General features: G+C 36.2%; 1 protein-coding gene across 1 annotated transcript, besides 1 other annotated feature; it reads right to left on the bottom strand.

Moving 5' to 3' along the window:
- Positions 1–2,185: 2,185 nt before the first annotated feature.
- Positions 2,186–4,974, bottom strand: Smp_095590 (putative 30s ribosomal protein S12). The gene is made up of 2 exons (XM_018789965.1): positions 4,896–4,974; positions 2,186–2,674 (listed from the first exon to the last, which is right to left on the bottom strand). The coding sequence occupies exons 1-2, from the start codon at positions 4,942–4,944 to the stop codon at positions 2,205–2,207; spliced, it is 519 nt and encodes a 172-aa protein (XP_018655355.1). The 5' UTR covers positions 4,945–4,974; the 3' UTR covers positions 2,186–2,204.
- A 13,691-nt stretch (positions 4,975–18,665) lies between these two features.
- Positions 18,666–18,722: a sequence feature (Short protein (Smp_174570, CCD82773.1) was converted to a misc_feature.).
- Between the last annotated feature and the right edge of the window lie 1,733 nt (positions 18,723–20,455).

Here is a 20,455-nt window from a genome sequence, read left to right as displayed (position 1 = left end):
TTGGTTGTCAGGGGCGAAGCCAGTAGTTAATGTAAAAATAAACCTTCATTTACAGTCCTGCTTTTCTTTCTTAATTGAGACATATCAGTCCCGCTATGTTGTAACGAGTACCAAATGGCAGTTTTTTCCGCAGTCATAACAAAGAGCCATATCAGTAGCAGTACAAAAGTTGCACTGTAAAGCTACTAAATTCTTCAATGCTATTGACTTGCCTTACACAACAGTTAGTTCTTCAGTAGTTTACTTCAACCTAGAACCCTCCCCAAAGACCAGTCTAGCATCTAATGATTTCAATGAATTTGGAAGGTGCTTCAAAGTCAGAGTTGGAATATTCACAACTATGCTGCTTTCTGATTACAACATGTATTTCACGTGCACGCAGTAAAAATTGTATGCATTACTACATAGTATAATTATCACAAACAGGCAGTTTATTGTAGCATTGCGAAAATATAACTACAAGATCATTAGATAAAACTCATCTCTATCATTATTTAAGTTATAGTTAATAAGGATTTTAGCCCCCAAATTCCCCAGTACGGTCGAAAGTGGGGAGGGCCCGCCCTCTCTCGAAATGCTCTCATATGGTCACGCTTATACAGCCTCTGTCAGGGAGGTCCTACTCACTGCCTTCTCGTGACATTACTGTTGTTTACGGAATCAAGAGGACGAAAAACAAATGTCCGGCTCTTTAACCGGGTTGGTGGACATGGAAAGTCCACCTAGGGGAGTTGGAAAACCCCGATTTCAAACTAATGTTGCACATGGGCTCCAGTATCCTGAAGGAACAAATGGCGTATGAACCAATTGCTGGTCACCGGCTACCATGGAACTGCATCTCCTCACGATGCTCCACTGTCTTGTGGATCAGACCTTGAGATCAAAGGCTCCGGATGTGGTTCCCTAAGAAAACCATCTGCTTCGTTCTGGGCACCCGATCAGTATCATAGCCCTCACACAATTAAATGAAATGACGATTTTTTGTGGCGCATATATATTTGGTGCCCCCTTGTATCAATATTTATCTTCAAATAAATAAAATAAAAGACCACAAAGGATTTATTTATTTATTTATTTATTTAGACACATAAATATTGGTACAAGGAAGCACCAGATACATATGCGCCACACAAATTTCATTTGATTTGTGTGACGGATGTGATACTATCCAGGTGCCCAAACTGAAGCAGGTGGTTTTCTTAGGGAACCACACCCAGAGCCTTTGACCTAAAGGTCTGATCCACAAGGTAGTGGAGCATCGTAAGGAGATGCAGTTCCATGGTGACCGGTGACCAACAATTGGTTCGTACGCCATTTGTTCCTTCAGGATACTGGAGCCCATGTGCAACATTAGTTTGGAATCGGGGTTTTCCAACTCCCCTAGGTGGACTCTCCGTGTCCATCAACCCGGTTAAAGAGCCGGACATTTGTTTTTCGTCCTCTTGATTCCGTAAACAACAGTAATGTCACGAGAAGGCAGTGAGTAGGACTTCTCTGGCACAAGCTATATACGCGTGGCCATGTGAGAGCATTTCCAGAGGGTCAGTCAGTCAGTCAGCTACAACGTAGGACCAGGCACACATATGCATCGGTCCAAGTTGCCATACCTCGTTAGCACAACAAGATGAACACCGGATTCATAGAAGTAATTAATTTAGTGGTGGTAGTATATAAAGAAAGGTTGTATATAAGGATATAGTATAGGAAGGATAAAATTCATGAAGCAATTTTAATCTCAAGGTTTAAGGGAAGATAAAGTGTATACATTTCCAGAGGGAGAGCGGACTCTCCCCACTCTCGGCCGTACTAGGGCATTTGAGGGCTCCGAATAGAATAAACATGTCTTGAAGAATGATAAGGACCTGTTGAATTCTTCCGATTTTCGCCATCTGAATATGGAAGGTTTTCAACAAGCTAAACAGCTTTGACGGTATTACTCTACAAATACCAAGGCTTGAGGAATGCTAAGTAGCTGTTATTCTTACTCTGAGCTATAAGTCCTCCGCAATTGCAAGATTAAGGTTTAAATTTTAAAAATATATATCCCGGGTCAAAAATTTAAGATCCCAAACGCAATACCTTACAATGCAAAGCGACTTGCTAAAGCACCTTGCGATAGTGAGAAATTAAGAACATAAATGTAAAAATTTGAATTATCTTTACAAACAATGTTGAAGTCCTATGGATTAAATTGCTACAAAGTTTTATTTTGAACTTGGTTTCTGAACAGGTGCACAGTCATATACTCCACGTACAACTTTATGTTTCACTCCGATAAGGTCTTGTGTGCGACCACCACGAACTAAAATAATATTATGTTCCTGTAAATTATGACCTTCACCAGGAATATGCGCTGTGATTTCACGACCATCAGATAAACGGACACGTACACATTTTCTGTTCGCACTATTTGGTTTCTTCGGTTTACGTATAAAAGTTTTTAGTACAATCCCTTTTATAAATGGCTTCGAGTTCATCGCTTTATTTGGCGGGCGTTTCTTTTGAAATGGACCACAAATGGCCATCTGAGCCAAAGTAGCTAAATTAACGGTTGGAGACATTCCAAGTAATGAAAAGCAGTTTTTCGATGCAAATGGCAAAGACAATCCATTGTTTACACACTTGAGGCCAACTGAAACAAAGGGGCAATTCAACAGTTGTTTGTGGAAGGAACCTATAGTACAAAATAATTAGCGTGGTTTGAGATGCAAGAGTATGGGTACATGAATATAATTAAGATTAAAGGCTTTACCGAGCTGGTAAAATGTCTGTGTATATATAAAGCACGACCAGCAACTACCAGCTTACACCACATTTAATTCAAATCAGATATACCCCATTTTATATCAAAGAGTTGATAAAATGCATTATTGCGGTTAGCTCTAATGCAGGGTTGTGATATGGTTGATGTAGGTATATAAGGCAGAATATTTAGTCACTCATTATTTTGCGGCATTGCCCAAATTCAATTACACCATGAGACGAGAAATGTAGAGATTATGTAAGGTTTTAGAAGATACAAACAAATCAAATAATTAGATTGTGAAACTTCAACTATCAAGATACTTGTAAAATGTACTGTGGATGTTTAGCAACTGTATTAGACGTGAGATACAGCTGCAGTGTAGTAAAATAGTATGGTCTCAATTCTGTTCGACGTAAAAGAACAAACGTAAATGATATCTTCAGACTAAAAAAGGCCAGTTTCCTTTGACTTGTTTTCACGCTGCATTAAAAGTAATAATATCAACAGGGTTGGATTTCGTGGTATTCTTTTACACCGATAAGACCAGTTTGATGGTCTAAAACAGCTTTCTGTATACTTGTAATTGTGTCTGAGAATTAGGATTGTTAAACATGGGTCACTAGGACTCATGATACTACCAACCCTACTGTTGAGATGATGAAAAAGTATGCATTCTAGTCATTAACGTGCACCAGTTTTGTGTGCTAGTTAGTCTGTACGGCATGTGACTTTGAAGAAACAAATATACGGAGAACCCCGTGAATCAGTGTAGACAAGTTTATAATGAGCACTATGTTCGTAAACCCAGATAAAAGGCATATGCAATGTTCTAGGTAAATATACATCAATACAGCACAGAAAGTCAAAGAAAGGACAATAGACAAAATAAATGATGAAGGACGGAAAAGGGATGACAAAATCGTGGCGTTTAACACAAGTATTAAGTCTGGGTCATGTCAGCTAAAGTTTCTGGAGAGCATGCTTCAACTATGACGTACAAGAGATATATACGGTGTAACCTAGGCTAGTGAATACTAAAATATTAGTCATTCAGCCATATATCAAGTTTGATATTGAGTTCCTTGTCTAGAATTGTTACCTACATTCCAGTGTTTGACTTGCTCGACTCTTGAAACACTATGCTACTTACCACTTCCCTTGTCTTAGCAGTATTTATTTGTCACAATGATCTAGTGCACATGGAACCGATTTTTTCAAGACACTACTTTAGAACATATGCATCTAAACAGCACCACATATTAAATTGCTAAACTCCAAACTCTACTAGTCTGAAGGGCGAAATATCCCGCGGGATCTGCAGTTAGGTAGTAGGAGAGAGTTTCTGGTTAGAGGTATGATTTTCGTTATATTCCTACTAGAAACTGAAAGGCAAAACAAGTATACCAATACGTACAGAATTACACTGATCATTAAGTCTTCTTTTGAAATATCTACCAGAGGGTGCTATCGCAATAGCTTTCGGCAGGGAGTTCCACAAAGTACCGATTCGAACATCGAAAAGGTACGCACGGATTTTAGTGCGAGCTCATTACGCGTTGACGTGTCCAGATCTGCGAACCATTACTATAACGTATCAGTGGTCTACTTACGTAAAGAGAACTATAGGGAAAATGATACACTATGACTACATCCCCTTAATCCTCATATACTACACAGGTTATTTCAGAGCCAGGCTGCATAATATACCGGGAGGATAGTTCAGAAGGCTTTAGTGACTGCAGAGTGACAATTCTCTTTTCCTTAGATAGACGTACATACCTAGAGGCGTTAGCTATGTTATACTAGTAGGTACGGGATTTCATATTGAGTTTCTATTTCACAAATACCTCCTCGAATTATTTATTGACCATAAGTGAACTGAAGGCAATACTGAAGCATTTTCCTCACTTCTGAAATATTAGCTGCCGTCTGAAAACCGATATCTGCTTCGGATCACTAAGATCATTTTACATCCTACAGAATGCAATATATAAATTCAAATTTAGTTTTACATTGACAAAATAATTGATAGTCGCAGTATATCTAACCCTGTTCTAGAGTAATAAAGGGCATGAAAAATAGTCCCGCATCCCATAGAACTGAATTTTCATATTACGGAGTTCAAATATATTGCGAAAAACCGACCCACCAGTTGAACTCGAAAACACACTACGACAATGCTTGAAAAGCGCGGACATCACGCATAAATCTGATGACCCTCAGACTACTATTTTTGATTCCAATATCAAATGATACAAAACTGCTGTGAATGGGAAGACTATATAATCACCTATTCATTGATGTGAAAATACTCTCGAGATCAGGCACAATTCACATGAGCGGTATTAGGAAAAGACAGTGGTATTTTTAACCGTTGAATTAGACTTACAATTTTGATTGTTTACTACTCATCACGACTATTGCTTTCACTTTGACTGAATTTATTTCTATAAAGCAGCACACGGAGAGTTCTTTTCGAAGAGGTTATTTCTCTATACTTTTTCAGTGGACACTTTCGGAAGAACTTTCGTCTAAATTAGATCTAATAGTTTCACAGTATTTGGGCGCCGAGTTGATGTGAGACATTAAAGAGGAAGAGTGTATTTGTGAAATCTTAGTGCAATAATTAGAAGTGAATCCAACGTTTCACCTGGAAATCTGGTCCGAGCATTTTCTTATAAATATAATCAAACATAAAAATTATCGAATATGAATAGGCACGTGGTTCTCCGTTTATCTGTATACTGAATATGTCATCCAATCAACGTTAACAATGTTAAAAGTAGGTATTTGCATGGATATATGTTTACCTTTGAGAATGCCACAGGTATTGTAGTTTGATAACACTTTAACCAACAACACCTATAATTGAATCTATTGTGACATTTATATCCAGTGATTTTTTGTAACAACAAATTAAAGATCACATATTTTTCCTATTTGTCACGCTTTATATGTAACCACATTTATATTCAATATCTATTGTTTCTCTGTGTCAATGGTAAAGAAACGTATATATTCCTTTAGTAATATATAATACTACTTCACTACCGCAACTCTTAAAATATAAACGTTGTATCCGTCGTCTATTCTTCTGCTTTAATGGCCACGGCCTTTGATTGAAGATCATAATAGTATTATAACATCCTTCTAGGCTTTTCCACGCTACATTGGAGCTTTAGCCCGGATCAGTACTGAATAATACTACTGGACCTAATCTCCTTCATTTTACTGTCGGTGCCGTCACATGCAGAGAAATCTTTGTTAACCAAGTGAACTTATTTTAGGTTGTTATCTCAGAAAGCAACTTACAAGTAACATTCATTTCATAACTCTGTTACCATTTGGTTGCTCAATATACCTTTTTATAATTTAACTGTAATTTGCGTTACTCATAGACATACGCTTAGGTTTGTAGTGTTAATTCTTTTGGTATACTGTTGGTAACTTTGCGTATTGTTATATTTTGACTAAGCTCTTTCGCCGGGATCCACCACAAATCGTGCCCACCCAGTAAAATCAAAAGTCAGAAGTGAGGAGATTGGGAAATATATTTGGTAGATTATCAATATATCCAGAAGTGATTGATCTAAACTGACTAGTGATCGCAGAAGAAGCTGAACACGGAGTTTTCCCCAGCGATATGCTGTGGATGCATGACCGAGCGCCTTCAGCTAGGTGAGTCCAGTAGAACCAATGTGGTCAGCATCCAATGTCAAACACTTACAGAGCTATTGATCCTGGGGATCTATCAAACGTTACACCTCCAGCTGTTTTCAGTTTCCAAGGAGATCTGCACAGAGAAACTGAGGATGTAGCTATGGGATCATTGGTCTCCCCAATTGTTGCTAACTTATTCGTGTATTCACTGGAAAAAATTGAAATCTCAAAGTGTTCTCTTCCATCAGATGTTTGGTTAAGATACGTAGATGACACTTTTGTTATTATAAAACGAGATGGTTTAGATGAACTATTTAAACAAATCAACAGCATTTATGACAAAATCAAGTTCACTAAGGAGTTGGAATCTACTGAACGCAAATTATTTTCCATAGACTACTTGGTTGAAAAGTAATATAATAATGATAAGTTTCTGCAAGTGCAGGTATTTTTCGAAAGCTAATGTACTCAGGGAGACTTCTAGACTTTAAGTCAGCACATCCACACTTCATCAAAGTGAATGTAGCCAAAAATTTGATGCCCCACACATATGGGCAAATTCAAGCAGTGTCATTAGGAGATATAAATACAATTAGCTGTACCATAACAATTATTAATTACCAGGTAAAGCTGAGCTCCTTATTCCATTTTATCTACCTCGTATTATCTGGATAACAGTAACGGTTCTGATCAGTTGTCTTATCTGAATTTGTTAGACAATTGACTGGAACATTGAAATAACATAGACATTCAGTTACAAATACATTCTTCACTTTGAATTTATTCTTTTATCTTGTTTATTTGCCTTCATTTTAGGCATGCTGTGGCATTTTCAATTTTCTTAAAATTCAATGGCCAGAGACAGTATACAGTGAATGAAATTTCTTCGTATTTACATATACATAATATCTTATCTTGACACTTTCTGTTCCACATCACATGTCTCTTACACACTTATGCAAATACCTACTTTTAACATTGTTGACGTTGATTGAATGACATATTCAGTATACAGATAAACAAAGAACCACGTGACTATTCATAGAAAATACTTGGACCAGATTGCCAGGCGAAACGTTGGATTCACTTCTAATTCATTCGCTAGGATTTTACAAATATACTCATTGTCTCAATTTTATATCTAACATTTTACGGCTTTTCACCCTTTTTCTTGTTATCACCCCTGCTTCTACGTAATAATCAGTCTTATTTATTCGAAAAGCTTTGATTGGTTGCTGGACAGGGCTAAAAAGGCAATTGCCAATGCTCAGGCTGTCAATACCATGTAGAAAGTGGCGCGCAGTGCGATAAGTGCACAGGATGACACCACCACGTTTCAGCGAATCCAACGCAAGCGTAACCGAGGTAGATCAAATGGTACTCACTATCTCGATACACAAATTAATGTGAAGTTATCCAATATTAGTTTCGTGTCGACTAAAGTACATGGAACTCAGGAGGGAGGACTGACTTCAAAGAGGTTTGCAAGAAACAAAAGCACAAACATCACATGCTCTCAGTGGCGCTCGTTTATTCAGAATGATAATAGAAATGAAAAGTGATAGGCTGAAGCGGTGACGAGAGGCGTGCAAACTACCTTTTGACAAGGCATATATCTACATTTCTAGCAGGACAAAAATCAGTCCATGATATGTGATGAAGAGGACCAACATTACGCACACACCTGTTCATATAAAAGCAGTAAAGACTATAAGCGGACAGTCGACAAGGTAAAAGAGTCCACTCATGACTACATCAAAGTTATGATAACTAGAAACAGTAATAACAATTACCAAGAAAAAAAGCCACTTATGTATCCATACACTGTTTTCCTTACTACATGTACGTAGAACTTTAATAACTATTGAATTACGTCTGACTGAAGTAGTACGATTAACGGCAAGTAAAACTAGGTAAGAACAACTAAACGTATTTTATTTGGAATTAGAAATCAGAGAGCAATCCGGTGCAAACAAATCATTTCTAACCTGCTGTCTAACGACTATTAACTTTTCGTGGAGTAGCGTAGGGCGCCCACCAGCACTCTTCATCCAACTATGTCCTGGGCAATCCTTTCCAGTTCCTATTCATCCTTTTCATGTCTGCTTCCAACTCTCGACGCAATGTGTTCTTTGATCTTCAACTTTTCCGTTTCCCTTTACGATTTCAAGTTACCGCTTGCCTCGCGATTCAGTTTGGTGATTTCCTTAATGAATGTCCTATCCACTTCCAACGTGTTTTCCTAAATTCCTCCTCAACTGCGAGCTCGTTTGTTCTCTCATAGTAGGCTGTTGGTGATGGTATCCGTTCAGCAACGAACATTGAGTATCTTGCGTAGACAATTGTTGAGATATACCAGTACGTTTTTGATGATGATTGTGGTATTCCTCGGAGTTTCAGCTCCATACAATAGAACTGTCTTGACGTTGGTATTGAAGATTGTGACTTTGATATTGTTTGACAGTTGTTTTGAGTTCCACATGTTGTTCAACTATAGGGATGCTGTCCTTGCTTCGCCAATTCTTTCATGTACGTGTGCATCAGATCCTCCTTGTTCATGGATGATGCTGCTGATCAGGTGAGTGAACGTTTCCACGTGTTCCAGAGTTTCTCCATCAAGTGTGATTGGATTGGTGCTCTCCGTGTTTTAGTTGGGGACCTTGCTTTTTCCTTTGTGTATGTTGAGGCCTACTGATGCAGAGTCTGTTGCTACATTGGCTTTTGTGACCTGCATCTGTTCGTGTGTGTGCATGGGATAGAAGAGATACTCAATCTGCGAAGTCCAAAACTTCTAGTAACACCCAAGCTGTCCATTATATTTCGTGTTTCTCCTCAGATATTGAAGTCTTAATGATCCAGTCAACCATGTGAAGAAAGAGAAAGGACGAGAGACAGTAATCAGCCTTGTTTGACACTAGTCCTCACATCGAATGCATTTGTGAGTTGTCCTCCATGCACGACTTTGCGGTGTAGTCTATCGTATGAATTCCGTATGATGTTGACAATCTTCTCAGCTATTCACTCCATAGTGTCGAAGGAGTTTCTACAAGGTTCTTCTATTCACGCTGTCGAACGCCTTCTCACAGTGGAGGAAGTTGATGTATCGTGAGGAATTCCATTCAATCGACTGTTCAACGATTGTCCGTAGTGTTGCGATTTGGTTTGTGCACGACCGATCCCCAAAGAATCCAGTGTGTTGACCTCGAATTTGGGCGTCTAATGAATCTTTCATCCGGTTCAGCAACACTGTCGAAAACTTTTCCTGTTACTGACAGTAGTGTTATTACTCTGTAGTTCTCATATTTGTCCCGATCTCCTTTGTTTGGTATGTTGATGAGGTGTCCTTCTTTCCAGTCCTTCGGCACTTGTCCTTTCACTGAAATCTTTCTGAATTAAACATGGAGCATGTCTGCAGTTACTTCACTGTCTGACTTCAGTGCTTCATCTATCGTGTTTTCATGTTGTGCCGCTCTTCCGCTCTTCATTTATCTGATGACCATACGAATTTCTTCGATTGTTGGTGGAGTGACAGGTACAGGAGCATCCATGTGTGCTACTTCGATGTCCGGTGCATTCAGTGAATCTGGCCTAATCAAAAGTTCCCCAAAGTGTTATATTCATCTTTCTCTTTGTTTTTGATTCTTTTCTTCTTTGTCGTTGACCAGTCTCACTGATTTACTATATTTTCCGGCTAACTTCGTCGTGTCATACAGTTGTTGCATATTCCCTTCTCTTGCAGCATTTTTTTGCTGTCGCTGCTAGATTTTCCACGTACTTCTGCTTGTCATCTCTAATGCTCCTCTTCACTTGCTTGTTTGCTTCTGTGTATTCGTTTTGTGCCTTGACTTTCTCTGCTCTTGCTCGACTGTTGTTAATTGCTATTTCCCCGTTCTTCTTTTCTTGAGCCTTGTCCAGAGTTTTGATAGAGATATATTCCTTGTGATGATGATGCTTGTTACGACCCAGAACCTCCTGACACGTTGAAGTTAGTGCTCCTTTGATTTCTTCCCAGTTGTCCTCCATAGCAGTTCTCTCTTTGGGTAGACTTTGTATAACCTGAAACCCGTTGTTGAGTTGTATCATGAATTCGTTGAATTTGTCAGTATGTCGAAGGAAGGCTGTATTGAACCTTTGTAATGCTGTTTCCCCAGTTGTTCAGTGTCTCCTTAGCTTCAGTTTCATGTTGGCAACCACCAGTTTTTGTGGTGACCTGAAGGTATATCATCTCCTCTCCTAGTTCTCACATCTTGTATTGACCTTCTAATTTGTTTATGGATGCGAATATGATCGATCTGATTGTGTGTAGTGTGATCCGGCGAGACCCATGTAGTTTTGTGCATGAGCTTGTGGTGGAATATTGTGTCACCTGTAACCAATGGACAACGGTCCTGCCAAGTATTTATGTAATACAGCTTCTTCTTCCCTCCGTTATCCAGCATCCTCGTGACATGCTACAGCAAACACATACATGGAACTCATGACTTCGTCCTACGCCTTCATTAACACCCTTAGCATATCTCAGAAGGGTTGATGGCCGTGTTTACTAGGAGTTTATCAACATTTTTGGCAAGACTATAATTTATGGACGAACCAATGAGATTTAAGATAAGGAGTTCTGAGTTTTGGCGCGTAGTTCATTCATACATTCGGCTAAATAGAGTTTCGTCATTATAGCTGATGTTAGTTCATGATGAAAATCCTAAATCTAATTTTTCACCCTACCCATCAACTATAAATCATAATTGTAACTGGTTTATAACCCTCATTTAGTCCCAATTATTAGGTGTCTGTCCTCGAGGTCAGTTCAGTGTCACCCGGAAGTCGTCCATAAATTATAGTCTCACCACATTTTTATGTGTGAACACTATCAAGAAGCACTAAATAACGAGTTATATTTGACGCTTTTAACTGACCGGTTATGCAGTAACTGCATTACGTCTTGTTATAAACGGATATGGACTTTACTTGTATTAATTCTCGACCACCAGTTGGTCGTTGCAACTCGAACTCCATAAAAGCATTCGAGTTTTACTAACATTCACATTTTCATGTTAGATAATTCGGTCTAAAGTTAATACTTCCTCTGTCACACTATAGAATATTGGGTTTGGTTACATGTGATGACACTGATGTCCGTTGCTGAGTCCCAAATTAGTACCCTAAAGGTTTTCACTTATTTACCAACTGTGAACGAAGCTTTAAATTATTCAAAAGCACCAACTTTCAACATGCAAGATGTTTTTTTGCAATTAAAAATATTTAGGTCGTATCAATCATTCATGTTATAGACGTAAGGATACTGCTTATAACTCTAGGGTTTCTTGTTATAACAGTCCTTTCGCTTTTTACATGTATGCGGGACGTTAATTTACCTTAGACGAATATCTACACTAGATTCCCACCCAGTGTCTATTCTACAGGACTTCAACACAATTCAGATCAAGAACACCAGATTAGCCTGACTGTAACGTCAATATATTTACACACCAAAATCCAACACAAGGAACAGTCAATCTATAACAGTTAATACATAAAAAGGATAGGGGAATATATATAACATATATAACACCTGTCATCCTATCTAATGTCTGACTCATCAAGACAACCAATCATTGTCATTCTCGCCCACACATCAATCCACTACTTTTATTTTCATGAGCAATTGGATGTTTTCGATAAAGCATTGTCACAAGTTTTAATATATTTGATATGTGGTTAGCATTGGAATCAAAGACGCACATATGTCCTGTTGTCTAGTCCTCTGTACATTTGAAATTTTATTGATTAAGTTACAGATCGCCGACTCGTATAACTGAGTCAATGTCCTACTGACATATATAACAAGTAGGGAGTCCTAGATTTAGATTTTATTCTTAGGGACAATTTTAGGCGAAGCATATCTACAATTTAAAAAAAGTGATACTCCATGTGAGATGCGAAATTACGTAAGGGATTTCTTGGTCGTATTTTCCGCATTTTTAACGTAAATAGTCAAACACAGCACTGAAAAGTCAGATCTTAGTATCACTCTTGAAAATTGATATTTTTATTATTTTGCTCATGTCAGTTTTATTGAAGCATTTAACCACGTAATTGAAACACATACAAGTGAAATCAAGGTTTGAATACAACAATTTGTATAAGGAACTGTTCCATTATTTAGGAATATATATAAATTTGCTATAAACCTTAACATGTGAGGTATTGTGATATTTAAGAGTCTTTGAATTATAGTGTAGTGACGTCGAATTGAGGACGGACTATGATCAGCACTACAATTCGATTACGCGCCCAGCGACGACTTGGTTCCTTTGATAACTTGCAAATCAGAAGGCTTTAATTAGTCCAGATAAAGTATATTTATTGGCGATCTCGTGTTATCGAAAGAATACCGAGACGTGCCAGCAAGTACAGGCATAATGGGCAGAGAGTAAGAAAGTTCGAACCGAACAGGGCGGATAGCGAACCAGAAGTGAGTCTGATACAGTTAAACAAGTACAGTAAAACAATCGCCGGTACAATTGGTTACAATAATAATAATTGTTCCTATTATTCCAATCGTGTTCTTATCAAGACAGGCCGATCACTACACTAGTATAAACTAGTAATCCTAGAAACAACGAAATTAATTCAAGAAGTGTTAGATAAGCACCTCTATAAAGCGCGCCAACTGTTATGTTGACAATACAAATCTCAGTAATATTATTTGCATTCATATGTGAGAAGTGTTATCCCCCATAATTTTATGATCAATGTACCGTATAAAATACCAAACTAACTGAGTAACCCACCACAGTGTAGATTGTATCTTCCGTAACAATTTGATCTTGTCTGTAAATTGCCATGCCTCATGTAACCAACTGTTATTTAAGAATAAATTATCTTTGTTATTATAAACGTCAAAGTTAGGTTATCTCAGAGCAGTGTTCAAGCTTCTTAAGCTGCACTGTGTATGGTTAGGCTCAGACTTCAGGAACTGCAAAGATAACCTCGTGTTTCTTTCAAAATATTCGGGTCACTTGAACAGAGGTTTGAAGCCTAGGCTCGGTTTTCAATTTCGGATCTCATTAAGACTGTGTACACTCATGTGGATATATTTAAATCCAGCAAAGCAAATGTCCACCTTTTAAATGTCAGTGGTATGACTGTGAACCAAGGTCGCAAAGTATCAACTCACCATTACTCCTAAAACATGATGAAACAGGACTAAGGGTACAGAAGCCTCTCCTGTGCTGTCTACTTATTTTTGTGTGTCCAGGGTGCTTATACTTACACCTGACTGCTGTGTTATGGACAGAACACCATGTAAACCGGCAAACCAGAAGGACTGAGTCAGCCTGGAATGTACATGTATTTGTATCATCCATTAGAGTTAGATAGATTTCGACTTCATCAGCTTAAATTAACATTGTAAACCTGAGGATACGGAAGGATTTCAGTTATATGATGTGTGAAAAGTAGTGGACCTAGAAGGACCTCTTGTGATACTTTACCAACTATTGATTCCAAGGATGAGTACTCTACAGGTATTAGTAGAGATTATTGGGTCTGTATGACTATAAAGCGCAAGTCTTCCTGTGATAATAACATAAACAGTAATTACAACACCACGTAAATTACAACTGGCAGATGTATATACTGTTAATATCAATTCATGAACAACTAGAAGAGGAATAAGAGCACACAAATGGGAAAGTCGTTGCATTTAAATAAAGATTAAAGGAATATGCAATACAGAAAATGGCTGTTACAAGAGTTGACAATAAGTAATTATGATAATAAATACAGCAAATGTTATTACTTTATGTAAACGCTTTAGGATAATTAACAAAAAATAAACGTGTGTTACATCACACGTTCAGAAATTATTAGAAATAAACTATTTCCTGAATATTTACAAGTAGTATGAAGCATTAGGAAAGAAATGAGAGAACAAGTACAGATAATGAGAACGAACTTAACGACTCATTTGATTTGCAGAACTTTTAGTTATCAGAATTCAAACTGAAAAATATAAGACCTTCCTTAACTAAGCCTCACATTACTAACCAATTGTAGTATTTAATTGGGTAAACTTTTTTCATAACATTTTGGTAATTTTAGTATCAATAAGCCAAGCATCGTAATATGCAAAGATTGTTCTTTAACCGTTTCAATGTATCATTCTCATCCCTTCAAGTTCAGTTGACCGAATCACTCTCAATAGTGAACGAAAATGTTAGTGATTGAGCAAAAAACGTTCATTTGTGAAGATATGGGAAGTAAAAACACTGTATATAAAATAAGGACGATTTGACATTTTCCAAGTTTACCGTTGAACTAATTTTTAAAAGAATTACACCTTATATTGCTGTTATTTTGAAAATGATTCTCAAAATTCAATTGTTTACGTTATCACTAATGGAACGTCAAGTATACTTTTTTTGATCAAACAAACAGAAATCAATTGTTTTGCCTAATGTAATCATATTCGGATGAGCATCTGATAAAGCGATTTTACTGAAATGCATAACAATCTATTTATAGATGACTGCCTCGATTTGGACTAATTTAGAATCAAACTGTAACTATTTTGTAAAGAATGAAAAGTCAACATTATGTAATGAATTGAAGTTATTTCATTTGGTGTACTCTAAATTGACGTTAACATTAATTTGCAATAAGTAACATATTTTACAAATGTAATTTTAAAATACTAAAGAACCTCATCATGAAAATTAAAACAACACATACAAGCGAACAATATTGTTTTCCATCAATAGGCTTTATTCTAATAAACATGAATATGAGTGAATGACAATATTAAATCATTCAAGGCTATTTGAGTCAGTGACCACAATGGAACAGACTAAGTAAATATACACAATAAGTAAAATACTTATAGTAAAAGCTATAAAGATTTTGGACCAATAGTTTGTAATGTCAGAAGAAATATGTGACACTCTCCTACTTCCTTAGGCCTCATATGACTTAAAAAACAACTCTACTCATTTTTTTCACATCCTGTATTTATCGTTTTTCAAATTCCTTTCATATTCATCACTGTGTGATTATTCACAGTTTCTATTGAGCAATCTTAATAATTTTCGTGACTTTTACTTTGAAATCTACCTAACGAATTTTGACTTAGTTTCAATTTATAATTATTGTGTAGTCATGTTATATTTCATTTTGACCGTTGACTCAAATAGTTTAGTATTTTCATCCACTCATATATAAGTATCCGTTTATTAAAGTAAAGCCTAATGATGATCTGAATGAAAATAATATTGTTCGTTTATGTGTGTTGGTCAAATATAATTCTTTTATGTAACATGTAGGTGATTTAGTGTATTATTAAAAAGAAATTACATTTGTTTTGCACAATTGATGTAACCATTCAAGTACATATGTGTACTCAGAATTCTTATGCCAATTTTAACTAATATGATTATGAGTGTTATTATCGCCATTATTTTGATTACTTTAAGTCTTTTATGATTACCATTATTATGTCTTATCATATTGGCTATTGTATTATCAACAATTTGTTTATATTCATTGTGATCAATTATGACATATCTTTTTTCTCTCTTATTCAGTTCGACTATACACTGAATTTGTATGATAGTGTAGAATAATTATGATTCCTCTCCAGCAATAAAATAAATTAATTGATGTGTGTTACACACAAAATGACATATTAAAAAACACTACTTGTAAAATCAGTGCTTATGTAGGAACTTCAACAATACATTCTGTGATACTTGTGTAGTGAACAAGAATAGGAGTGGGGACAATCGAATGTATTACAGAATATCTCACTAAAATCTGAGAACCCTATAGTAAATAGTTAATTTGCAAAATAACAATTCATCGTCTCAAACTTGACTATCCCTTTTGCAAATATCAGTTGATTGTCTCAGATTTCATTCTTCATGCATTTTCACACCAATTGCGTTTCGATTCCGTTCTTTCCTTATCGATCTTCTACTGAAACACATTCTGTGCCTGACCATCGTTACATATTACTTATATGGATATAAGTAACCCACATCACATTTGCTGTTCTTCAGTTACGAAGATTTATCACGGAGAACTAATTTTGTAAAACTGTACTTATAAATACACCCTGAGGAACTAATTGAAGAGCTTGACTATTATCATGAAGAAAGAAACCCTATATCTCTTGCTTTTTTTAATGAGATATGCTTTGAAAAGTGCTATAAGATCCTCATTAAGGGCTTAAATGGAGGGAGTGACTCATAATGATTACAGTTGAAGGTATGTTGTCAGTTATTTACGCTTATATTAACGTGAAGTGATTGTGAGAAAATTCCAATGGTAAACGATCAGACATAGGAAACGTAAATGCAGGATGTACAAATCTATCTTCACTCTTTAACTTCATGAGAATATTTCCCAAGGTGTTGTACAAATTCTTCTAATCTGAAAGTGTGCATTAGAAACGATAATTTTACAAATCATCAAATATTTAAAACATAGCTTAACATTCTGCAATCTTAACAAATATGGGATCTTCAGCATACATTAATGATCATAAAGTTTTACAATAGCCAGTCAGAAAGCTTTCCCTTCATTCTATGATATAAGATCACTATGCTGGATATGCGCATAGTACACTGCATTCATAGAATCAGTCAATAAGGTCGAAAGTTTAAGCAAATCTACTTCCAAACAGTCGAACAAATGGAAATTATTAGGAAAAGGAGATAACGATTTAGAACGACAATTGAAAGTTAAGGTGGCTAAATGATACACATGATATAGTGTTATTCACCAGAAATTTTGAGGCTTCAACGTTGTAGCGAAAGCCAAACTATCATGAGTTATTAAAAATTCATGGAATCATCCTTAATGCATGGTTTCGATGTTTAGTCAATACACTAGTATACCGTTTCTCTTTCTCCATGATTTAGTTAAAAGGATTATCACTGACTCATACCGTGAAAGTTTAGCTTTTTTCTGGACAAATAATTTCGCTTTAGATTTCAATTCTGGACTGTTTAGTTACGAGTTTATATATTTATTTTATTTGAACACATAAATATTGGTACAAGGGGGTACCAGATATATATGCGCCACACAAAAAGTCGTCATTTCATTTAATTGTGTGAAGACTATGATATTGCCCGGGTGCCCAGAACGAAGCAGATGGTTTTCTTAGGGAACCACACCCAGAGCCTTTGATCTAAAGGTCTGATCCACAAGACAGTGGAGCATCGTGAGGAGATGCAGTTCCATGGTAGCCGGTGACCAGCAATTGGTTCGTACGCCATTTGTTCCTTCAGGATACTGGAGCCCATGTGCATCATTGGTTTGAAATCGGGGTTTTCCAACTCCCCTAGGTGGACTTTCCATGTCCACCAACCCGGTTAAAGAGCCGGACATTCGTTTTTCGTCCTCTCAATTTCGTAAACAACAGTAATGCCAAGAGAAGGCAGTGAGTAGGACTTCCCTGGCAGAGGCTGTATAAGCGTGGGCGTGTGAGAGCATTTTGAGAAAGGGCGGGCCCTCCCCACTTTCGGCCGTACTAGGGTATTTGGGAGCTTATCAACTGGATACTTTTTAGCAGTTTAAAGATCCCCACAGAATATCCAAAAATGAACGATATTTGAGCGAATAATTGTTTTCAATAACATCTGAGTGAAATTGAAAAGACTCGTTTATTGGGATCTACATAGTGATTATCGGTCGTCGGGTAAAATCATGAAACTCTTGATTATTTTGTTTAATAAGAACAGTCAAGTTATACACTCGATAAAGTGTGCTTCCATATGATTTTGCGGGTATAAATGTCTCAGCCAGCATAACCTTGGTCAAGAATTTTTTATCCAGACGATAACACCATAAATTATTTGTAGTTGTGGATCTATTGCTGATTTTCTTTGACGGAATCGCAGATCTGTTTTCTCTTATATTAGATTCTGGAACTAAACATGACCGAAATTTCAAATCACGAGTAAGATGAAGTGGACGCTAGACATTTCCTGTGAAGATTAGATGTAAATCCTCTTCGTCACTTTACAACCCAGAAACAACTTTGAAACAGTTCACTAATTAATTTATTTATTTTAAAATGCCAGTCACATAACTCGGATCTGTAAACAATTTTAATGCCATAAATGGATAACACCAAACCACTTTATGACAAGTTCACTATACAACAATCAAAAAATTAACGGAGACAAAAACTATAGTAATAAGTTTATATTCCTTCTCTTATCGATTGTATGATTGCAGTACACCATTTTCGTTGTTATTTGATCTCTGTAACATCTGTGAATGAGGTAGGATCAAATGATTTATCTAGCATAAAAGATGTAATCAAGTTGGTCACTGTATTTGGAGCATCAAAATGAACCCAATGACCAGTGTTAGCTATTTGAACAATTTTTGATTGAGGGAAATACTTGCGTACAGCTGGTAAATCTGATTGTCTGAATATTGTAAAGAACAACGATACGAAAAGAAAATTTAATGAAACATCAACAATACTGACAGTTAAATATTGTCTTTATGTAGCACTTAATATGTTACTTATTTGACAAACACAATGTATATACTTGAATATAGGCCATATTATATGTAAATATCAGTGTTAATACCCTGTTTGAACATTTAAGTGGTATTCTGGCCTTTACAAAAATATGTAAATAACTTACTATGATTATGGTATTTATTTACGACACTTATTACTGTTTACCTTCATATGACCAAGCCCAAAAATAAAACTAATTGGTGTAAAGCGTTTGCAAGGTATCAGTAGAGGTATTTGAATTGAAACACTAGGTAAACCAAACAAAGTAACTAGATTCACAAAAAGAGGAAAAGAATCTTAGATAATAACCTCAGTAAGACAGTTCATGTGGACGGACTTCATAAACACAAACAAAAAGAGAAATATCGTTGTTTGTTATTTCCCCTTGAAAAGTTACCGTTATGAGATTAAGTTAAAAGTCGAAGTAGTTGTAGATTTCAATGACCAAAGTGATTCTCTTTCGTAACTATCACGAGGATTTACATATAATGTAGCACTATGTACTGAAACAATCATAATTGTAATTTTCTAATTCTTATATCGAGAAATAAAACAACAAATTAGTCTAGCCAACCATCATTATTAAAAGCAATCATTAAGACTTGGTATATGGGACGGTTACAATATTTTCATTATCCAATTCATTAGTCATATCTGTTCAAACTTTTGACAATATAGAAGGATTAAGGTCAATATCTCAAATAAAATACAGACACTGAATAATAGAGTGCTAATTGTTGAAATGATTATTCGTCCGCAAGGAAAACTAACAGCCTAAGGTTGTCATAGCTGATACTTGGTTTACTCTAACAGTTTAACTGACCATCGCACTAATTAAATCTCTTTTAATTAGGTGAATGTAACTATCAATTATAACGCATATTGAAGACGCTTTATGCATATTCTAAAACTCATCATAATATCGGAGATTCTGATAAAGATTTTTATGACTTATGTTTAACACTTTATGGATAGAAACAGAGCTATAGATCTCGACAAATATATGATGGATTCATCTTGTATTGTTTTACTATTCATACTTCTTGTACGAAGATATGAAACGATACCTCTGATTAGTTTCCAACTGATTGAGTGAATGAGATATACAGAATACAAAATAAAAAAGTTGTAGTGATTTGGATATAATGAAGTAGCCAGCAACTTGTCCGATGTACACTACCATCACGATCTACGTTGATGACAGACTGACTGACCAAAACGGGGAATTATCTTTCCTTGTGTGCTATGTTAACTGACATTGGATCGATCCTTAAGTAATAAAAGTAATGTAAACATCTATAACAAAGTAGACATTCATGAACTCTAACCTAAACCAAAGTTCATGTATGACCAACCATAAGTGATGCTACTCTACTACTCAAAAATCCGTAAACAATATCAGTAGATTGTGATATCACGTACATAAAATGAAACATACAAGCCTAAATGTTTAAAAACTCTAATGTAGTGAACAAAACACGGTTGGGGACAATCGAATGTATTTAAGC

Source organism: Schistosoma mansoni, chromosome W (assembly GCF_000237925.1).
Source record: "Schistosoma mansoni strain Puerto Rico chromosome W, complete genome".
Classification (NCBI taxonomy): Eukaryota; Metazoa; Platyhelminthes; class Trematoda; order Strigeidida; family Schistosomatidae; genus Schistosoma; species Schistosoma mansoni.
The sequence above is the reverse complement of the archived record's forward strand: the minus strand, read 5'-3'. Positions and strand labels throughout refer to the sequence as shown.